The 22,278-nt window shown below is 40.7% G+C and overlaps 1 protein-coding gene across 10 annotated transcripts in view; it reads right to left on the minus strand.

Moving 5' to 3' along the window:
• The window catches only part of Arid1b (AT-rich interaction domain 1B), a 407,120-nt gene that overhangs the window by 355,591 nt on the left and 29,251 nt on the right, over positions 1 to 22,278 (minus strand). For 3 of the 10 annotated variants that reach the window (XM_048805918.1, XM_048805923.1, XM_048805922.1), the window contains exon 2: positions 8,829 to 9,023. In XM_048805918.1, the coding sequence (XP_048661875.1) occupies positions 8,829 to 9,014 (186 nt within the window). In that variant the 5' untranslated portion in view covers positions 9,015 to 9,023. Of the gene's footprint in view, positions 1 to 8,828; positions 9,024 to 15,007; positions 15,990 to 22,278 lie in introns of those variants that run through there. The other 7 variants (XM_048805920.1, XM_015498654.2, XM_048805919.1 and 4 more) reach the window with 6 other exon arrangements.

Below are 22,278 nucleotides of genomic sequence, written 5' to 3' on the forward strand. Positions count from 1 at the left end.
CTCTAGAATCAATAAAAACTGTGATACTGATTTTAAAAGAATATCTAATCCTTACTTTGAGACTTCAAGAGCTACTGCTTGCAGGTCTGTTCTCTGTCCTAAGTGGCTGGTGCTGGGAATCCATCCCTGTTTGGCTGCCCTTTCTGTGAGGCATCTAGACAGAGGTTCCCTTCCCAGCAGACATTTGTCCTTAAACCTCCAGGGGACCAGCTACTGAAGCTAGCTGTCCACGGGAGACTGGTTCTGCTAAGACTCAGAGCATTAAGTAAAACCTAATTGCCTCAATAATGACAGTTTTTTGCATTGAATTCCAATAGTTGCATATTTTTGCTATTAACATTGGTCTCACTTCATTTCTAAATGTTAAATGCTTTATAGAGCTGGATCTGGATCTTAGCCTTTGACTAACCTGGAAGAGCCAATTTCATTGGCTGGTTGGTTTGGTGCGCTTACTCTGAGCCAAATTCATCTCTCTTTATTGATATTGACTAATTCTTTGGAATATGGTCTGGTTTGTATATAAACACACTTCTCCATAGAAACTAGGAAGCTGGGTAACTCACACTGTTGTAGACAAGTATCTAGGGACCAAAAGTTCGGTTTGGAGCTTTTTAGGTAGGCAGGGGACACCTGTGTTATACACACACTTCCCACATTCAAATCTTTCAGAAAGGAGAGAAGGCCTCCACAGTCAGATGGCACTGACATCAAGATCCCTGGGCACCTGTGGAGTATGTCTCAAGTGCCCTAGGAAACAGCATTCAGCAGTTTGATACTCAAAGATACACCATTTAATTGCTTCAACTTACCATTTATCATGTTGTTTAGTGTCTGGTTTTCAGGGAACGTGGAAGGAATGTAGTTGGTTGATTTTACTGATGTCTATATTGTTAGCTTCATTTGAATTGTTAATATTTTAACATAAATAGCAAAATATCATTCTTAGTGTTTCTCTGGAAAAAGCAAATAAGCAAAATTTATTTATTCAAAATACACTCAAGTAATTCTAATACTACCTAAAATATGCCCTTAAGATTCACATCTCAAAAATAAAACTATAATAGAAATGCTTACAGATATTTTATGTGCAAGTCTATATATGTAGAATACATAGTAGAAACCATATTATGACAAAAGAGTACAAACTTCCCAGCAGAGAATGGGCACCTCATGCTGTGTATCATCTTCAGGACACCCAGAATAATGTAATGCTCCAGGAAAAGCAAGAGTATCCACATAAACTTCCTAATACAAAAGCAGCTTTCCAAACTAAAGGTGAAATCATCTCACGTTTTCTCATTAAACCTTCAAGTACAGTCTGATCTTGTCTTGTCTTTCTTTCTTTCAGGAAAAGAGCTAATTATTTAAAAATCAGTATTTAACTCAAAATGTGAGCTCCATTCTGGGTATCCTGAAGATGGTACACAGCATTCAGCCCCACAAACAATGCTACACTAAATGCTTCAAATATGTTTAGATCCAAGCACTATATAAAAGGTAAATAAAACCAGTTAAGAATTCTAGAAATTTAAACTTTAAGGAACAAATAAAACTTAGCATATCTACAAATCTTTAAAAAAATATATTTTCTTGGTACAAAACTCCAACTACAGGGAACTTTGGCATCAAAGCTAGTGGCATCTGTTATCTTCTTGGAAGCAGAAATGTGAGGTGTAAATGTGTTTTGTTTGTAAACCTTAAATACCTTCCTGTTCACTGATGAACAACGGAAGAAACCAAGACAAAATGTGGCCAACAAAAGGCTATTGTTTATACAAATGTGCCATCAGCGGAAAGGACTCCAAACATTTCAGGTGCACAGGCAAAACTGTTTGGCTCCAAGTCTCTCAGTAGACAGCAGAGATTCCTGCAAATGCTGTAAATAACATAGCTAATGAAATCTCACAGCATTTCGCTATTTTAATGGTCAAAATAATCACCTTCATTTCATTTGTATACACCTGAAATATATTTAATTACACAAGAATGCCACCATCATAGGAACACTGTGTTTTATATACACGAGTATGAGCACATGTGCACACAGACACAGGTGGGTATCTCAGTGAATACAGAAACTATCAAAAAATTAAGAGTCTGAAAGGAAAACAGATACTTAGCACTCCTCCTCCTCCCCCCAGGCCAAGCCAGTCTTCCTTCTCATCCTGTGACACTCCATCCTATTCCCTCAAAACAGGAGGGCTAAGCTCTTTTTTAGATGAAACCAAAATTTAGTCCTGACTACTGGCTTCATGTTTATGATTCAGAAATTGAGTCTAAAACAGACATTTCATGCCAAAATACTGATATTTTTAGGTCTAACTGGACTTTCCTCTCTCCAATCACCCTTACTTTTCAGAGATATTGTTCTCAAAACATGATTTGAATTACATTCAAAAGAAAACCACTTTTCCCAGAATAGACCAAAAACATAAAATAACACAGGTGAGAATCCTAGAAATTGTTCAGGCACCTTAATAACCCCAAAGAAAACATTTATTTTAGCCAAACAATTGTGATGTTCGTCTCCTTTTTAGAAATATCCGCTGCCAAAACAAACATTTGCATTGGAAGAAGTGTTTTGGCTGTGAAGATGGTACCAAATAAAATGCTTATGTTCTGAAATAAATATTTCACTCAAAAATCAGCAAAGACAGGCATGGTAGCACACACCTGTAGCACACACCCAGCAACTCAAGAGGCTTAAGCAGGAGGATCGAAGGTTCAAAGCCAGCCTTAGCAACTTAATGAAGTGCTAAGCAACTCAGCAAGAACCTGTCTCAAAATTGAAAAGGGCTGGGGATGTGCCTCAGGTTGAGTGCCCCTGAGTTCAATCCCTGGTGCCAAGGGAAAAAAAAAAAAAAAAAAACATACACACACAGCAAAGATACAACCAAAGGGTACAGAAGAAAAGTTACAGACACACACTAGAATACCTACTGCTTTTAAAAGTCCTCTTCAAAATATGAATGGTCAAAAAATACAAGGAAAAAAATGTTAAACATCTCTAGCAATTAAGAGAAATGCAATTAAAACTACAGTGAGATTCCATCTCACTCCAGTCAGAATGGCAATTATCAAGAATACAAGTAAGGGGCTGGGGATGTGGCTCAAGCGGTAGCGCACTCGCCTGGAACGCGTGCAGCCCGGGTTCGATCCTCAGCACCACATACAAACAAAGATGTTGTGTCCGCCGATAACTAAAAAATAAATATTAAAATTCTCTCTCTCTCTCCCTCTCTCTTAAAAAAAAAAAGAAGAATACAAGTAACAAAAAAATGTTGGTGAGGATATGGGAGGAAAGGTATGCTTATACATTGCTGGTGGGACTGCAAACTGGTGCAACCATTATGGAAAGCAGTACGGAGATTCCTCAGAAAACTTGGAATGGAACCACCATATGATCCACTTATCCCACTCCTTAGTCTATACCCAAAGGATTTAAAATCAGAATACTAGAGTGGTGCAGCCACATCAATGTTTATAGCAGCTTAATTCATAAGAGCCAAGCTATGGAACCAAACTAGGTGGCCTTCAACAAACGAATAAAGAAAATGTGGTATATATACACATATATATGGAATATTACTCGGCCATAAGTAAAAATGAAATCACAGCATTTGCTGGTAAGTGGACAGATGGGAGAATATCATGCTAAATGAAATAAGCCAGTTCCAAAAAAAACCCAAAGACTGACATTCTCTCTGATACCTGGATGCTAACTGACAACAAGGGAGTTCAATCCCTGGTGCCAAGAAAAAAAAAAAAAAACACACACACACAGCAAAGACACAGCCAAAGGGTACAGAAGAAAAATTACAGACACACACTAGAATACCTACTGCTTTTAAAAGTCCTCTGGGGAGGGGAAGAAGAGAAGTCCACTGGATTAGACAAAGGGAAGGGAGGAAGAGGGAATGGAGAGGACAGTAGAATTCATCAGACATGACTTTCCTAGCCTTGTATTTGAATACACAACCAGGGTAACTCCACATCGTGTATAACCAAAAGAATAGGATCCTAATTAGAATAAGCTATACTCCATGTAGGTGCAACATGCCAACATACATTCTACTGTCATGTATATCTAAAAAGAACAAATACAATAAAATAAATTTTTTTAAAGTACTCTTCAAAAGAACTTGTTTTTAATTCAGTTTTTACTTTAACTTAAAGTACTAAGTTCAGATGAGTCATCATAAAAAAAATAACTAACGTCTACTTAATTTTGTCACTTTCAACAATGACCATATTCCATGTTTTGTTGTAAAGGTCTTCACAATACAGATTGTTTTACAAACTAAAAATGTCAGTTTCCTGTGATGAACCACCCATGAACTTACGTGTCTGGTTTTGATTTCTTTCACTTTCCCCATTTTATAATTCCAACAGGCACCATACTATCAGACCTCAACAACAAGGTAAGAGCAGTGAAAAACGCCAACCCCAAACTCAAGACCTCAAGGAAGAGCTCAGACTGCACCACTGAAACCAGCTGGGGACACACACACACACACCCCTTCTATAGCCTACTTTTCCTGAGTGTTATTTTACATAAAATTCTTCTTTGCAAGTTGGTAAGGGTCTATGTACAGTACACATTTATGATCACAGATGACAAGAAAAATGAAAAAAGCACTTGTTTATCCATATCCCTGTCAGTAAAGACTACCTCTATGTCTATAAATTAAAAACTCAAAAGAATCAAATTCCAGCAACTTTAAGGATTAAACATCTGTGTAGCTATGCACTAGATGAAGTCAACCAATGTGCTTCTGCTAACCATCCCCAGGTTTGAATTCCGGGAGCCTGGAGGCAGAACATTCTCCACAGAGGCATAGAAAATTCATTTCCCCTCTCAACTCAATAAAAACCCAAGTAGACTAGTTTTTAGGGAACCGTGCAAGACTAATCTGTTTAGGCATGTATTTGCCTGATGAGAGAGAGAAACAGCAAGTAAAAGACCACAAATCTAGTTCCAGTTAATACAGACTAAAACAATATACTATTATCACGTCATGCTTCAACGACCCAGGCATGAGTTTATTTCAAAAATAAAATTATCACCATATAAATCAAAATTCACCAAGTTAATACTAAAATCAAACACTCGGTGGCCAGTTCTTCCTGACCCTCAGAGACAAAAAATAAACAGAGATCAAATCCATGCTAAATTTCACAAAACCGCTGCAGTTTTTTTTTTTTTCCAACAGAATACTTATTTAAAATTCCTATCACAGGAATGGAATGCCAGCCAGGAATCAAACTGTGACCCCTGAGCCAAAGAAAACTTACCACTCAGCTGGTAAGTGGGCAACTCAATTTACAAACTTGAATTCCTGCATTTTAATCCTTTGCAAAAATATATGAGCAATATTAAATGAGCTGGATTCAGCTCATTAGAGGTTCACAAACCAAACACAGAAAGCTTTGGAAGGCATCCAAAGCAAAGTCATGCCTAGGTGGTGATGTCCACTCGATAAATATTCAATGTCATAATTATCGTCCAACTCTTTCCCTCAAGAACATTAGTAGCCATAACTACAATAATGCTCATCCAATTATATTAATCCTTGGAGAAGAAGGATAGAACCAGCAGCCAATCAGTGATAGGACCTTGTCTGTGGACACATTCATAACTTCCAAAATTTACAAACAGCAACTCCATTGAATTCCTCAAAGAACACAGGCTAAAACTAACAAAATTAAATGCGAGTGAGTTCTCTAATAACCTTTGCTCAACCTTGCTCATTAATTTCTTCCCATTTCAAATCTACTAAGGTCACATGGATTTGGACTTGCTATTATAAAAGCTGTATGTCTTCTTTAAAATATTGCACACATTCAAAAATGTATACCCAGTTTAGTCTTTTAAATTTCAAAACAAAATATTGTGTTTCAGAACTATTATAACTACATGAAAGGGTGAAAAAGCAGCACAGATTATTTAGATCCTAGATTATGATCAATTCAATCTGAAAGCTGGGCATTACTGCACCAGGATAGTTTCTTATCAGATCCACTATTTTCCTTTCATTATCAGAAAGATCTGAGTATTTCTTTCTGGTCAGCAGAGTAAAATACCTGATATAAAACCTCAATTAAAATTAAGATTTGTTGTAAAGGTATTCATAATATGGATCTTTCTACAAACTAAAAAATTCATGCTTTCCCATTATAAACCACTTTTGGACTTAGCTCTCTCATTTTGCTTTTTTTTTTGTTTTTTTTTTAAAGAGAGAGAGAGAATTTTTTAATATTTATTTTTTAGTTTTCAGTGGACACAACATCTTTGTATGAGGTGCTGAGGATCGAACCCGGGCCCCATGCATGCCAGGCGAGAGCGCACTACAGCTTGAGCCACATCCCCAGCCCTCTCATTTTGCTTTTTATTTACTCATTTATTTTCACTTTACCACTTAGCTGAATCCTCCTCCCTTTTTTTCTTTTGTTTTCTTTTTTTTTAAGAGGGGATGGTGGTTGTGGCTCAGTGGTAGAGCGCTTGCCTCGAATGTGTGAGGCACTGGTTTGATTCCCAGCACCACATATAAATAAAAAATAAAGGTCCATCAACAATAAAATGAATAAAATTTTTTTAAAAATCTCACTAAGTTGCTAAAGCTGGGCCTCAAACTTGCAATCCTCCTGCCTCAACCTCCCAAGTTGCTAGACTACAGGGGTACACCACCACAACTGGCTCATTTTGCTTTCCTTCTCTTTCCCATTTTATAATTCCAGATCAACTATTTGCTGAAATACTAGGATAATCGTCATCAATTTGCCCCTTCAAATAAATCTAAAAGTTGTTTGATTATTAAAATATAAAAGTCAGAATTGTTAAATGAAACCAAGAAGCTAAGACAAATGAGACTGCTCTATGTATCTGTGTAGGTCCTCTATGTTTGGAAATAATAAAAAGAAATTTCCTAATAATCATGCTTCACACACTCCATTTGTGTGACTCTGACTGTAATTCTGCAAACTAAGCCAAGGTCTCAAACTTCTAAAAAGGACTTTGAAAACAACTTTCCAAGGCCACATCAGGGGAAGTGGTGGAAAAAGAAGGCACAGACTCAAGAGGGACAGGGCAGTAGGCACTGTCTGGCAGCCCTGCCACTCCTCACAACCCTCCGCCTCTTCCCCACCCCTCCCCAGCCACCCCAGTGGCCAGAGGCTACACAGAACTGTCAATCCCAGTACAAACAGCTGTTGGCTTCTTCCCCTCACAAAAAGGCAAAGTAGCTCTGAATTAAAACAGGAGTTGGGGGGCTGCAGAGACACGGAAACCCAATCACTTTTCACATTTACAAATTACCTCCCTCTCACAATTAGCAAGCACAACTAAGGACTTTGATTCTAAGAAACAAAATATTGCTGAAAGAAAGTAATAATGTCGAGAAAATTAAGAGTACAGTTCAGTATGCAACTGAATTGACAGTCAGCATTCCCAGTAACTGATTTTTAATAACTGCCGAGTGAAATCTTCAAACAATAACTACAGGTTGTTTAAGAAATCAACAGCTGGGACTCCAGAGACTCAGCTCCTTTTATCTTCCTCCATAAAGATAAAGAGGAAAGACACTACTCAGCCTTAAAGGGAAGGCTGGGAGGCAACTTACTGGTGAACTTTTAGTATCCAGCCCTGGACCACTTGAAGTCTGAGACACCTTCCTCCACACCCACTTTAGAGAGAAAACTAGTTCGGTCCAGCCTTTCTCCCCCTGCCCCCAGCAGATTTTTGATCAAATACAGGGAAGCATGTCCTGAGAGGAAGGGTGTCAAGCCCTGGAATGGGTTCCAGGCAGCCTCCTGGAATGCCCTAATCTGGACAGCAAAACCCCAAGGGTATCAGCCTCCCCACTCCCTGGGGGCACCGGGCACAGCACAGCAATTTGGAAATACCCCTTTCTGGGGTTCCTAGAAACTAAATACCCTGACAAGTTTGAATCTAATTTAGTCTTTTCCCAATTTCATGCTCCTCGGACCAACATAATAAGGAGTATCAGAGAGGCTGGAGGTTTAGATTGCCAGGTGACTGGTCATTTATCTTAACTTCATTTGATTCTGGAGAAAAATGCAAAAATTAGATCTTTTGCTGTAAAACTCATTAAGATCTAAGACAACAGATCAAATCCTCATATGAAATACAGAAACCTTTTTTAAAAGTTATACAGGAAATGCTTTATTAAGAAATAAAAAAAATTAAGCTGGCAATATCTTCATGGACAAGACCTTTTGAATTTCTTGAAAGGTCACCAGAAGGAAATCTGTTCACAGCTCTGAATTTGACACAGTCTGACCTCAGAAATGTAAGAATGCCAAGTTTACTTTATAGAGCTCAGATCTATATAATTTTCTGAAAAATTATGATGCAGTCCACCTTTCAAATACAATCAGCACTACTGGCCTTCTACAAAACCGGGATTTTTGTCTACTTTGTTGTATAAAGTTCAACATTACAAGAACTTGATTTTAAAGGTCAAGATAAATTAATGATTTTTACTGTTTCATCAAGAATGATAACTAAAAGAGCAGGGAGCTGTGGCGCACTCCTGTAACCCCAGCAGCTGGGGAGGCTGAGGCAGGAGGATAGTGAATTCAAAGCAAGCATCGGCAATGGTGAGGTACTAAGCAACTCAGCGAGAGTCAGTCTAAATAAAATGCAAAATAGGGCTGGGGATGTGGCTCAGTGCCCCTAAGTTCAATCCCTGGTACCAAAAAAAAAAAAAATCAATGAAATGCCCCCTAATTCTCTTAACACCAATCTCAGGTTGACAACAAAAGACAAAGAGCAAAAGAGAGAGGCAGGGAGAAAAACCAGCACCCACCTGCTGCTGTGGGTACTGCAGGGCTCCCAGGGCCCCTGGGGCCCGGCCCTGCATGCCAAGGGGGTACCGCTGTGCGCCGGGAGGACCGTAGGAGCCTCCTGGGTACGGGCTGCTCTGCTGCGCCTGGGAATGAGGGTTGCTGCTCATCCCATACAACTGGGGCCTCTTCATCACCATTGGATCCATTGGACTCCCCTGTGAAGAATAAGCACAGAATAAAGGTTATTCATTTACTGTTTATCACAAATGCAGAAGGTTTTGTTGTGTATTTAACACATGTGTTTAAAACACTACTGTCCTAATTTTTTAAATTTTGAAAATATTTTTTAAAATGACCTGACAGAAATGCAGAAGAACATTAAGAAAACATCCTGAGGGCTAATAATCGCACCCCCCTCCCAACTTTTAGGAAAGTTTTAACAATTAAGAGTGATCAGGAGTAAATAATACAATTTAAGATTTTTACATCCTAAGCATCTAAAATTCTATTGTGCACACAGAAAATGAACGTAACAGCTAACCCCACTCGGCTCTTTTAACTTACTAGTAGTAAGGGCAAAGGATAAGATGATTTAGCAACACTTTAGGACTTCAAAGTGTCCTTACAACAAGGATATTTTTTAGACCTGAGCCTGCTGGTCCTGATGAAGCATTAGTGCATCAAGTGTGTTCATTAAAAAGTGAAAGGTCAGATTTTAGATAATACAAAATGTCTAGGATAAAATTTTTCAAAGATCACCAGTAGTTGCAGACTATGAGTCATAAGCCACCTTCCCTGTTCAAGCAAGCATCTTACCAAACATAATCAGCTCAAAACTAGATTCCAGATTTTATTTTTGGTCTGGTGAGTCAGTCCTAGCCTCAGGGCCAAGGCCATCAGGGAGGGTCAGGAGTCAGGCTCAGCAGAGCCTTCTCGCCCAGGGCACAGGCAGGGCTGAGCAGCGCAGGGAATCCCTGGCCCAGGGCTACGAAGGCCAGCCGCCAGCTGCACAGACTCTTCCATCCAAGATCTGACACAGATCCCTACACAACTCTAAGGACATGGGGACTCTCAGGAAGGCTTGACCATTTCCCGGTTGAATGGGAATAACAGGTTCAAGGTGGGGAGGCGCAGCACCAGCACCGGCTCAGGGACACCAACTGCCTAGAGAAAATGCAAGCAGTCGGAGTCCAAGCAAAGCAGGAAAGTCAGAAGAAGTGGAAGGACACAGAAGCCAGAAAAAGGGTGAGCTTTACAAGCCACTCAGATCACCTCTTCTGAATGAACCACAGAGTGCCTTCCCAGAGCACCAGCATTTCCTGCGGGAAGTGGCTGACAGCAGCTCAAAGGGCCTTGCTGGGCTGGGAGGCTGTGGGCCTGACCTGGCAGCTATGAAGAGGACAGGACTAGGACTGGGGAGTGGCAAGGTATCATCTGGTGGGGTGTAGGGAGTGGAAGCCAACTCCGCTTACACATGAAAACTGAGGCTCCAGTGGGAAATCCTGCTGAAAACACACAAGTTTGCAGCTTGGGGACCTAAAAAATAAGTTGGGAGGGGCTGGGGCTGGGCTCAGCAGTAGCACACCTGCCTGGCATGTGTGAGGCTCTGGGTTCAATTCTCAGCACCACATAGAAATAAATAAATAAAATAAAGGTCTATCAATAACTAAGAATATTACAAAGAAAATATGTAGGGGAAATCAGCAGGGGTTTTCTCTTTTATTTACAATTATTTCTCCAGGGCAAAGTCAAAAGGTGCACTTGGCACAGAGTAAATGCTTAATAAATACTGGATGGATGAATTAACATCATGAAGCAAGCAAAACCCATTAACTTTATCCAGGAAGACTACGAGAAAAGAAAACAATGGGTAGAGAAATTCATCTTAGAGAACATCACTAATTAGGTAAAAGGGAGGAAAATGAGCCCATAGAGGGAAAAAGAATGGTGAGGAAATGTAGTCAGATTCCAGACAGTGGAGTCACACGTGGCAACAAAACACGCTCGTCAATGCACACCTGGGGTCCACTAAGGTGAAGTTATAAAAGCTTTCCCTACTTGACCACAGATACTTGGGGAGCTCAGCAAGGGCATTCTCGATGCAGAGATGAGAACAGAAACTGGAGGTATAAAGAGGGGGGCCCCCGCAGTGAGACCCCACACCCAAGCCAGGAAGCTATGAACTGCCCATTCTGCCCCATTCACTCCTTGCCCCAAGAGGGTGTGTGGCCATTTTCCACTCCTGCATCTTGGTCACCGCTGTTCATTTTAAGGACATGACTGTGTGTACTGACTTCAATGATTTTATCAGTGACCATGCTCACTGTGCCTGACACTGGAGGCAGAAACACAAATGGCTTGGGTGGCTGCCTGGGCAACTACCCTGGCTTTTGCTGAAGGAGAGGGGCTTAGACCCTGAGGGAGGGAGAGACCTCCCTGGAGGCAGGCTGACAAAGGTGCAGCTCACAGGCTCTGCAGGACACACCTGAGCTTGACCTTGAGGGAGGCAGAGGAAGGGTCAGAAGTGACCCACCCAAGTGGACCACGTGAAAGTACACAGGGGCAAAGGGTGAGTTGTCCTAGGCCCCACCTCCTCCAAAGAAAAGTTCTGCTCCAAATTCACAATGTCAGCAGCCAAGGAAAGGTCTGTACTTTTAAAACGACGTGGAGGGCAGTGTGTGGTTCTGCTCCAGTGACACTGACTGTTGGCCTCTGATCAGACCCACACGCTGACCTCCCCACGTAACTCCAGAATCCAGGACCCAGAGTTCTCAAAAGATTTTTTAGATTAGAATAGATGCCTGAGAAAAGCAAATCTAATATCCTCCAGATTTTCTTTCAAAAGATGAGACAAAGCTTTTTATGGAGGTGTGAAGCCCAAGACTGAGCTGGTGATTTCAAAACCAGCCTGGGGTATGCGTGGCCTACCAGGAGGCTGAGAGAATTAACATTCCAGGCCCGATGTCCACCACAGGGCCCTGCAGCAGCCCTATCTCCACGTTCAATCTGCAGAGCCCAAAGCAGAGGAAAGGTCTACTATTTCACTTTAAGTAGTGCCAGACCAAACTGACTTAATTAAAGCAGAAATTTTAAGTAGAAAAATGACTGGAATGTCTATATTTTAAGGCTATAGGCAACAGGGCAGCAAATTCATCTTATCAGTGACTAAAACTGTATTGTAATCTCTGTCTCATCTTTGCCAGCAGTTTTCCCAGTCCTGCTTAAAATTCAGTTAATTTGCGCTGTCAAACTGTTAGCTTAACCTGAGATTCCTGAAAATCAAAAGCATGAAATACAGATTATCAATACCTCTCAAAAGGCTTGAAAACAGATACTCCTACACTGCAAATTCTTTCATTTTAACCATCTCTTATGTTCTATTATTAAATATTTACCCATAATCCACATTCATCCCAATGCATATTCTTACTATTTTTAACATTAAATATGTAGAACTGCAATATCTCGACCCCCCCCACTTTTCACTACTAGCTCTTTAAAACACCAAAAAACAAATCAAATCTAAGCCTTTTCCAGAAATTCAAATGCAAGTTGTTCTTCATATTCACATTTAAACTGAAACAATTTTATATTTTTTATCATCTCTCCTCCTATCGATATATTTTCAGAGGATGACCACTGCATTTCTCATGGAAAATCTATGCTATATCAGATATATCACCCACATTAAGAATGGTCCTAGCCAGACACAAGTGCACGCCTATAATCCCAGCTACTCAAGAGGCTGAGACAAGAGAATCCCAAGTTCAAACCAGCTCTTTTTTTTTTTGCTCAATTGTGAGCAACTTAGTGAGACTCTGTATCAAAATAAAAAGGCCTAAGTGTGTTAGCTCAGTGGTGGAGCACCCCTAAGCTCAGACCTCAAATATCTATCTAAACAGGTTATTCCCAACATGCATTCCCCAACTGCTGCAGTCTGCATTTAAATTTCATGAAGACAAGAGTTTTGAAGGCCACAGGATACAACACCATTTTCGAAAAGCTCTTGGCCCGAATAGTCTGGTTTTAGTTACTCAGCTTCTACTGCAATCTGATTTTTCCCCCCTTTTAAATATTTTTTTAGTTGTCAATGGACATTTATTTTATTTATTTATATGGGGTGCTGAGAATCGAACCCAGTGCCTCACACATGCCAGGGAAGCACACTGCCACTGAGCCACCACCTCAGCCCCCTAATTTCATTTCCTGATGAGGCCTTCTGGTAATTCCTCTATATTCAAATGAGCTTTTGGACACACATACACATCCTGGCCTGTGTCTCCTTTTGGTGCTAAGTTGTTCCAAGAGCCTCAAGTTTCCAACCAAGGAAGAAGTGCAATGCACATTTTAAAAAACATACTTGTGTACAGATTCTAAGCAGACAGGGTAGATTGTTAAATGGGCTCTCAGGGGCAAATCTGGGAATCCAGTTACCTTTTTAAGATTATCCAAGTTAAGCCGGACAAAGTGACACAAAACCTGTAATCCCAGCAGCTAGGGAGGCTAAGGCAGAAGGATCCTAGTTCAAAGCCAGCCTCAGCAACTTAACAAGGCCCTAAGCAACTCACCAAGACCCTGTGTCAAAATAAAATATTTTAAAATGCCTGGGGATATGGCTCAGTGGTTAAGTACCTCTGGGTTCAATTCCCATACAAAAAAAAAAAAAAAAGGAAAGATTATCCAAATTAAAGGACAATTTACTTACATACTTCTAATATACTTCAGATACACTTTACACTTTTTATAGTCTTTCAATATCATTCTTTTAGAGTCAAGTTATCTATATAACCATATTGTTCCTAAACAGTGAATTAAGAAGAGTTTATTAAAAATTCCCTTAAGATTTTCTCAGCCCTATTCCTTAAACTACAAATTGAAGAGAGGCTTTGCAAAACTCCACAGAAAGAAGAACTACCACATCTTGTTCTGCAGTTTTATCTGCACATCTGGATTAAACAAGAGCTCACAGAAAGAAACCCCTCTTCCTTTGAATCACTGGGGAAACGCTCCTTGACTGGGAACTAAAGGAAACTTTCGAAGCAATACTCCATTATCTAGAAAACAGGCAAAAATAGCCTCACCTGGTGAGAGTAAATGAGTACTAGAACCAACAGGTATAAAACAGTGTCAAACTCTTTCCAACGACAACTACTGATGAGCCTCGACACCTTGTTCCCACTGTGGCACCCCTGCTCCAGCGGGCAGGAGCTCCTCACTCGGGCACAAGTCACCGACGTGCTCTGAAGCTGGTGGACTCACAGCCTCGTATCACCACTTACTACCACTCTGTGACCTTGAATAAGAAACCTGTTTCTCGGTTTTCTTATTCACAAATGGGAAGAAACAATGTCTACCCTCACAATTATGCTGAACATCAAATTAATTAGAACTTAGTACGTAGGACCTCAGAGTTGAAAAGATCTAACATGGATCTGGAAGCCCGCAGTCATCTATTATGTGTTCAGAGAAGAAAAACCGAAAGGACGAGACTATGCAACAGTCACAGAAGTTGGGAACAAGCTGTACCAACAGAGTGGGGTATGTAGAGACATGAAGAAGTAAGGCATATTTTTTCAATTGTGACGCACACAATTACACTTAATGTGAAAACTTTGCTGAAAATGATCAGGGCTGCCACAATGACTTGTAAATAGCTGTCATATTGGGAAGCAAAGTTGACTTTTCCATGATGATATCTAAATTCAGCTCTAAAAAGCCTTCTTCCCCTAAGCATGCTACAAACACAACTCTGGCTTCCGGCAGCAGGGGAAGAGGCTGTGACCAGCTGTCTTTGTCCAGCACTTGTCTTCCTCTCCTGCACCCAGCCACCCTCTGAGGGCCTGATGGGCCCACTCCTGCCATCCTGTCCCACCAGCAACCTTCACAACCTATGTGCCCCTTCACTGCACCCCAGCAGCACTCCTGTTGATGGCACACCTGCCAGGGATCTCCCAGATGCCACCATGTGACAGCCTTCTAAGTTGCTTCATTTGTTATTTCACTCCTGTATCATTTTTCCATTTTTCATGTGCCACTTCTAACCTCCCAACGTCATTTGAAACCAAATTACAAGCGTCCAGATTTTACACTTCTTTACATCTAGCGCAAATGACTGGGATCATTTGTTTACTCAGAACTGCTTGGGCATGCTGACTGACCACACCAACGTTCTCAAAAATAAAAATCCAACATCACTTACCAGCTAGACCTTGCAGGCTATACATACATGTGGCAGACACACGGATAGCTGGTCACTCTTGATCAAGTTCTTCTAATGGCTTTAAGTCCATTTATCAAAAATGAGCAGGACGCCAAGGTTCTCTGCTTTCGTTTTTTTAAAGAGCACCTGGTCCTCTTCAAACCACAAAATACCAACGTTCTCAGCTACCACAGAGACAATGACCAGTGACTCTCATGCAGGCTGACACAAGGGCGGCTGTGAATGACAGAACCCGGGGGGTTCACATCTGATCATCAAACAGGGACCAAAAAAAAAAAAATGTACAGCCCTGCATCTGAAACTGTCTGGTTTTATTTACACTCACGACAATAGCACCTGTTTACTAAGATGGACTAGATACCAGACCTTCCGACCTGGCATCAATATACTCTTTCTTTTGTCAACACAGGACTATCTGCCATGTTCTCCAATGGTCCAGGAGGAACTGAAAAGCAGTGTCCCAAGATAACACAGAAAACAGGAAAAAGCGTTATACTGTTGGCTCTTCAAAAAACCATCAAATTATTGGTGCCCCCTAACCATGATGCCGTTAGCAATGTTGAAGGAGAGGTCAATAAAGACCCCAAAATACTCATGTACTTAGAGGACCACTCTCAATTTTTTTGGTCTTAGTTTTGGTTTGCACTTAAGGTAAGATATTGAGAATATATATATTTGAGGAACTGTGAATGACATTTGAAGGAAAAGGGCATGAGAAGAGAATCTTTTGTTTCAGGGAGGCATTTAGGCAATTTTTAATTTTTCAACTTTGAAATGAACATGTTTTGATGTTAATTTTAAATAAATTAGTTTTTCACATATATGTACTCATTAAACAAGTCAGAAGCAGAAGACACACAACATTCTTTCCCAGCTACTTTTTAAATTTTTTCTGAGCCTAAAATAAAATACTATTGGATTCTTATTTTTTAGTATTCATATTATTCATAAAATATTGTGATAACCTATGCATAAAGTAACTTTCATAAACTACCAACTAACAGTCTGAGACTATCAACTGTGGGTCTTAAGTCTCAGGGATATGCTAAAAATAAATTGCATCCATGATGTTTGGATGTTCAAACTTTTATCAGTTTGATCCCCCATCTCTAGAAACTCATCCAAAGATCCTGATTTTCATTATCAAATAATGACAGTATCACCAATTTCCAAAGCACAAAGTACATTCTTTCATGATCATAATTCTTAAGACATCCTTCTTAAGAATTCAGCAATGGAACAGAACCTTAGAACTCAAAAGAACCTCACTGGTCCATACCTGAAGTATGCAAGAGTCCCCCAGTAGTGTCCACAACTTCAACGCCATGGATTCTCTCCTTCTCTCTACCTGAGTCATTTGTACCCACGAGCTTTATTTTGGTTCTCTGGGAAATCATATGAAACATGTACAGCTATTTCCTTTTTCCAAGAGAAATATGACCATCCTTACTGCTCTTCACACCAAAGCTTTATGGTGAGGTTCTTGGTTCCTTTCTTCTAGAACCTACTTTGGTACTCACGCAGCCTAAGATCTTTGCGTTCTCTAGCCAGCCCATACCACCTCAGTTGTGTCAGAACCCACCTTCCCTGCATCTCACATCAGACAGTTGGGTTGTTGACCCTAGTGCAGAAGTTTGTCTTTATCTCTGCTGCTTTTCCTTTTGCTTATTTCTGGTCACTGTTTCTATCCTGATGCATTATTTATTTTTAAGATCCTCATTCTGAGATCTAACATAATAACTGCATATTCCTAGCTTGACATCAATCACCAATGAGATCAGGATACCATTTTATTCAAGTCTCCATCCATGCACGTGACTGATACAAAAACTCTTAAGAGGTATGTAGAAAAAAACAGGGCCTTGGGCTGATCCTGAGACTCATTCACAAAGACCAACCTAAATCCCAGAATCTGCATCTCAGGGAAGACCCTCATCAGAAAGCTTCCCACCAGACCCGGCACCCCTCCCACCCCTGCCCTTCTTGTACACAAGCACAAGGACCACCACGTCTGCCTCCCAGCAGCAACTCCTGCCCGTTCCACACTCCTGCACCTTCTCTAACACACAAAATAAACAATCCAAGAAGGTTCTAAAACAGAATAGAGGCAAAGCATAAGAGAAAAGACACAGGACTGAGAGTTAAATAAACCTGGATATAAATCCTGCCTATGCCATTTATTAGCTAGGTAATTCTGGACTCATGATTTAATACAGTCATATTCACCTTGGAGTGAATTGGGGGTTAAATGAAATACCATAGAATTTTTCAATAATAAGAACTTTCTAGACCTCTTTTCTTTTCCTCTTCAAGTATTAGTGAACTGAAATCCAACCAAAATCAATAATTTAACCTATTTATTTTCTTGTCTCCCCAGCAGATTTTCATTTAAAGGTGAGAGGGTTGTCCTATTCATCTCTGCACCCCTAGCACTTAGTACAACGCCCATTACAACACTAATTAAACGATTAATGTTGAAGAGAGAAGGCAACAGCTTCCTCAACACAGCATGGCCAGTTAAACAGCTGGACTTTACCTAGAATGGAGGCTTTCTTAATGACCAGTAGGGACAAGAGACAAGGGTCTAACACTGCAGACAAACCTTCACCTTCCACAAATTCACCTAGGCCATTACTTCCACTATCTCCCCGTGCCTGCGTCTCCCAAGTGTCTCCCTCGACTGGTGTCTCTGAGGCCTAGAGCTCCACACCCAACTGCCACCTGACATTCCTACTTGGACGCCCACAGGCCACTCCACCTGTCTGTGACCCAAGTGAAAGTACCCTGTCCAATTCCAACTCCCTTCTCTCCTCCCACATCAACCCCCTGGACCCCCATTTCTCCATCTACAAGGTTCCCCTCAGAAAGCCCTAGCAGTGCTCTTCACAGCGCTAACCGCATTCTGCAATGGTATTTGTTTGGTGAGACTACTGCCAACTCTCCTGTGACCTAGACCACCCTACAGGAACATGAATGGTGTGTGGGAAAAATAAATACCAACCCTCCTACCTTTGCAACCAGGTACCGCAGAGTAAGTCCAGAAAGTGAAACCACTGTGGTTCCCCAGTGTTTGCCTGATTTTTATAAACTGACAAAAATCTATTATTAATTTAAATCCCCCAAAGCTCAGCAGCTTGTAAGTCAATTCAAAGAGTAAAATACTATCTGGCTAAACTATACTTTTAAATTTAGTTTAGCAAATGTAATAATTTTATGAATAAATGAGAGTGCATATATATTGTTTACTTAAAGAGTAAATTAGATCTAAAAGGAGTGTCAGAATAGCAGTAGAATATATTTCCATTTTCTCTCAAATTTGTTATTCCTGTCACCCAAAAAATTATAAAGCTTTTATCACAGCATTACCGTTCTCTTACATTTAAACCTCTAAGCATGCCACATTGTTCATATTCCTGTGTCATTGCTGACAGTCTCAAAGCAAGCTCTTACTTAAAAAAGAAGAATGACATGGTGCATTTCCACATAAATACAGGCTTAAATCAAGAAGGGAAGATTTGTGTGCATGTGTCCTATTCCAGCCCCACCACTTGTAGCTGTGTGGGGCTGAGGAAAGCCACCAGTGAACTCATCCGCACACTAAGAACATCATCACTCTTGGCAGGAACTTCTTACACAAGTGGAGATACTACATACCACTACTTGGCCCTTAATAGACTTTTTTTTTTTTTAATATTTATTCTTAAGTTTTAGGTGGACCCAATATCTTTATTTTACATTTATGTTGTGCTGAGAATTGAACCCAGTGCCTTGTGCATGCTAGGCGAGCACTCTACCACTAAGCCACAACCCTAGTCCCCTTAATAGACTTTTAATAAGGACAGGTTTTTAAGTACCATGATTAGTGGGGGGGGGTATAATTCCAGAATAGTCAATATGAGGTATAGAAACCCTCTAGTCTTCCACCAGTGCGCAGAAGATGGACACTGCCAATCAGTCCTAGCATTCATTTCTGAGTCCCCAGTGAAGCTGCAGGCAGCCACTATCAGTTACCACACTTTACAGACAAGAACCCAACTCGCCATCTGGTACAATTAAAAAAAGCATTACATTTGTCATCAGAGAGGTCTGGGTTCATCTCTCTCTGATGCTCTTGACTCACCATGAAATGCTAGGTAAATTATTCAAGACCCCTAAGCCTCAGTTTCCTCATCTGTCAAGAGAAAACAATACCTCCTTCAGAGGCAAGGAGAGGCACTGGAAAGACATTAAGTGTAAGTTGCATGGAAAAACAATTCTAATCTTTCTCAAACTATTATTTTTTTTCTTTTTCTTTTCGTTTTTATAGTACTGTGGTATGCAACCATTTCACCACTGAGTTACATCCTAGCCCTCTTTTATTAAATTTTAAAATTAACAACTTTAAAACTATATTGCAGAAAATACCAATAAAAAATATGAAAATTACCAATCGCCTTTTCTATCTGTGGACAAAAACTATGTGCCATGCTGACACACAGGCCTTAGTTTAAAAGTGCTTTTTCAGAGTATCTACTTTATCAGGAAAGTGAACTCTAATTTTAATTGGATGTTCACAGAAAAAAAAAAGTTAACATAACTAATTCATTATCAAATCTTACATTCTAAAAAAGGAAAACTACATGCTAAAATGATACTGAAGGAAAGACTATCGCCATAAAAGCCAGGTGTTGTGGCGGAGGTGTGGCGGTACACCTGTGTAATCCCAGCAGCTTTGGAGGTTGAGGCAGGAGGATGGAGAATTCAAAGCCAGCCTCAGCAATTTTGCAATGCCCTAAGCAATCTGATGAGACCCTGTCTCTAAATAAAAGATACAAAAAAGGTCTGGGAATGTGGCTCAGTAGTTAAGTGCCTCTGGGTTCAATATGCAGTAACACACACACACACACACACACACACACACACACACACTGCTATATAGACACTATTTAGACCAATGGACAAAATCAGAACACAGAACGTTAAGTCCAAGTATTGTACCAAAGTTAAATTTCCTGACACTGATGACTGCACTGAGGTACACAGAAACACACCTGTCCCCAGGAATTACACTTTCAAGTATTTAGGAATAAAGGCATGCAACAGACTCTCAAAACTTTTGAGAAAATACATTATTGATGAACAGAAAAGTTATAAAATTATGTGGTAAAAACAACGTATCAGAGTAAAAGGCATACGAGATTTCTCTGTGCTAGCCTTATAATTTTCCTATAAATTTAAAATTATTTCAAAATCAAAAATTAAAAAAATGGGAAAAAGGGAAAGACAATGGTAACTGAGAGCCAAAATAACTAATACGCCTCACTTCTGCAAGGGATCCATAACAACTGGGCAGTACCACTGGTGCCCTAGAGGTTTAAACCTAAGGGGGGTTGAGAGGGAGGGAGAAAACAAGGGGGAAGAAATATGGACAACTGACAAAGTCCGAAACTCCAAAAGAGGGCATTCAGATAGAAAAAAGAAGAAGGGGGGCGGGTTGCCTTTCCTAAAAGCACTAAACTTGGTAAAATATATATTAAAAATGTATTTCTTAAAGTTCTCTTTTTAAAAGTTTTCAAGTGTAAACTACTAAGGTAGATTGATACCTGTTTCCACAAGCAAACTGTTTTAGAAGAGTCACCGTATGTTTTTTTGGTTTATGGTTTTTTACTATGCTTTTGAAAGATCTCAAACCAGCCCTTAAAGTTATGTGCCCTCTTTTAACCCAGAACTTTCCCTTATTTGTTTTATATGCTTCAAGAAATGCTTCGGTGCAGGCCACCTTCCCTGCTGAACCGGCTCCTCCCCTTCAGTACAGACAGGGTGAAACTCCACCCGGCCTCTGGGGGCAGGGGCCGCCTGACAGGCTCCTAGTTAAAGGAAAGCAATCACCCACACGAAAACACATCTGGGATTTTTAAAAGTTCAAATCAAAGAGGGAACTACCCTAAAGGTGTAGCTGACACAATCTCAGCCAGAGGAAGTAGAAGATTCTTAGATTAAGTCGGAGACTGTCAACTCATTAGCAGTGTAAGTGCTTGCTACATAGTTGGAAGGCAGTGCCAAGGACAAGGGGGCTAGCCCGGGGCGACTCTGCTGCTCCATGTAGAGGGCCGTACAAGCTCTGGGGTAGCCAGTAGGTCCACACAGCCGGAGTCAGGACTGCTACCCGTCCACTGCTTACTGTGCGACCTTGAGCAGATTCCTACAGTTCTCGGAACTTCGGCTTCCTCTCTTGAAGAGTTAGCAGGATAATAGTGTAGCAAGTTAACAGTACCTCCTAGAACCTAGTTCTAAGTGTAAGTTAACACAAGTGTGTACCAAACACCCAGCACAACGGCAGGCCCAGCAGATGCTCAAGCAACCAAGTGATACAAACCTGTAATACTGAGCAGTTTCTTTCCTCTGAGCCTCGAAACTCCTCAGATGTGAGGGGGGACTAGAGAGATGAGCTGAGCCGAACTCCCAACAGCCCCTGTTGCTGTTCTAACATTCTGTAATTCTAGAATCATTCCTCCTCCCTGCCAGATCTTCCATCTACTGTGGTATCAAAAGGAATGTGAGAGATTTCTCAGCCAGGCACAGGGGCACACACCTGTAATCCCTACTGCTCCAGAGACTGAGGCAGGAGGATCCAGCCTTGGTAACTCAGTAAGACCCTGTCTGAAAACAAAAAATAAGGCTGGGGTATCAGTTGGTGGTAGAACGCCCCTGGGTTCAATCCCTAAGTACCGCAAAAAAAAGAGATTTCTTCTTTTTGCCTTGTTCTTTGACCACAAATCTTACCAATAAACTACCTCAAAGAATCAAAACCCAGAAGAACAAATTCAAATAAGGTTTGCCTTAGACGACACATCTGCCACCTGTCAGTCTCAGCCACCATGCACACCTCCAGGCCTTTTGTCCTAGGACTTGCCCATCCCCAAGTGCAGAAGGTCAGGCCCAGAGGCCCTCTGGCTGCCCAGGACACTGGGTAGCTCTTCCAAACCGCACAAACCATCCTGCCTCCCAGGGTACAGCTCTCTCATTTATAAGATGTTAAATATTTACCACAACCAAGTGCAACTCTGTTTATCCATCTCCCATCAGCCAGCAAGCTGGCTCTTCATGCTAAGTCTCCTCTCAACCCCAGCTCCGACACAATTAGTGTTGCCATTATTTATTTAACAAAAAATAAAAACAAATAAAAGAAACCCAAGTGTAAGCCATCCTCTTCTAAACAATACTGTACTACCTTCCTAGAGGTGGCAATTAGAAATAAGGACAGAAATGGA

Source organism: Marmota marmota, unplaced genomic scaffold, assembly GCF_001458135.2.
Source record: "Marmota marmota marmota unplaced genomic scaffold, marMar, whole genome shotgun sequence".
Lineage (NCBI taxonomy): Eukaryota > Metazoa > Chordata > Mammalia > Rodentia > Sciuridae > Marmota > Marmota marmota.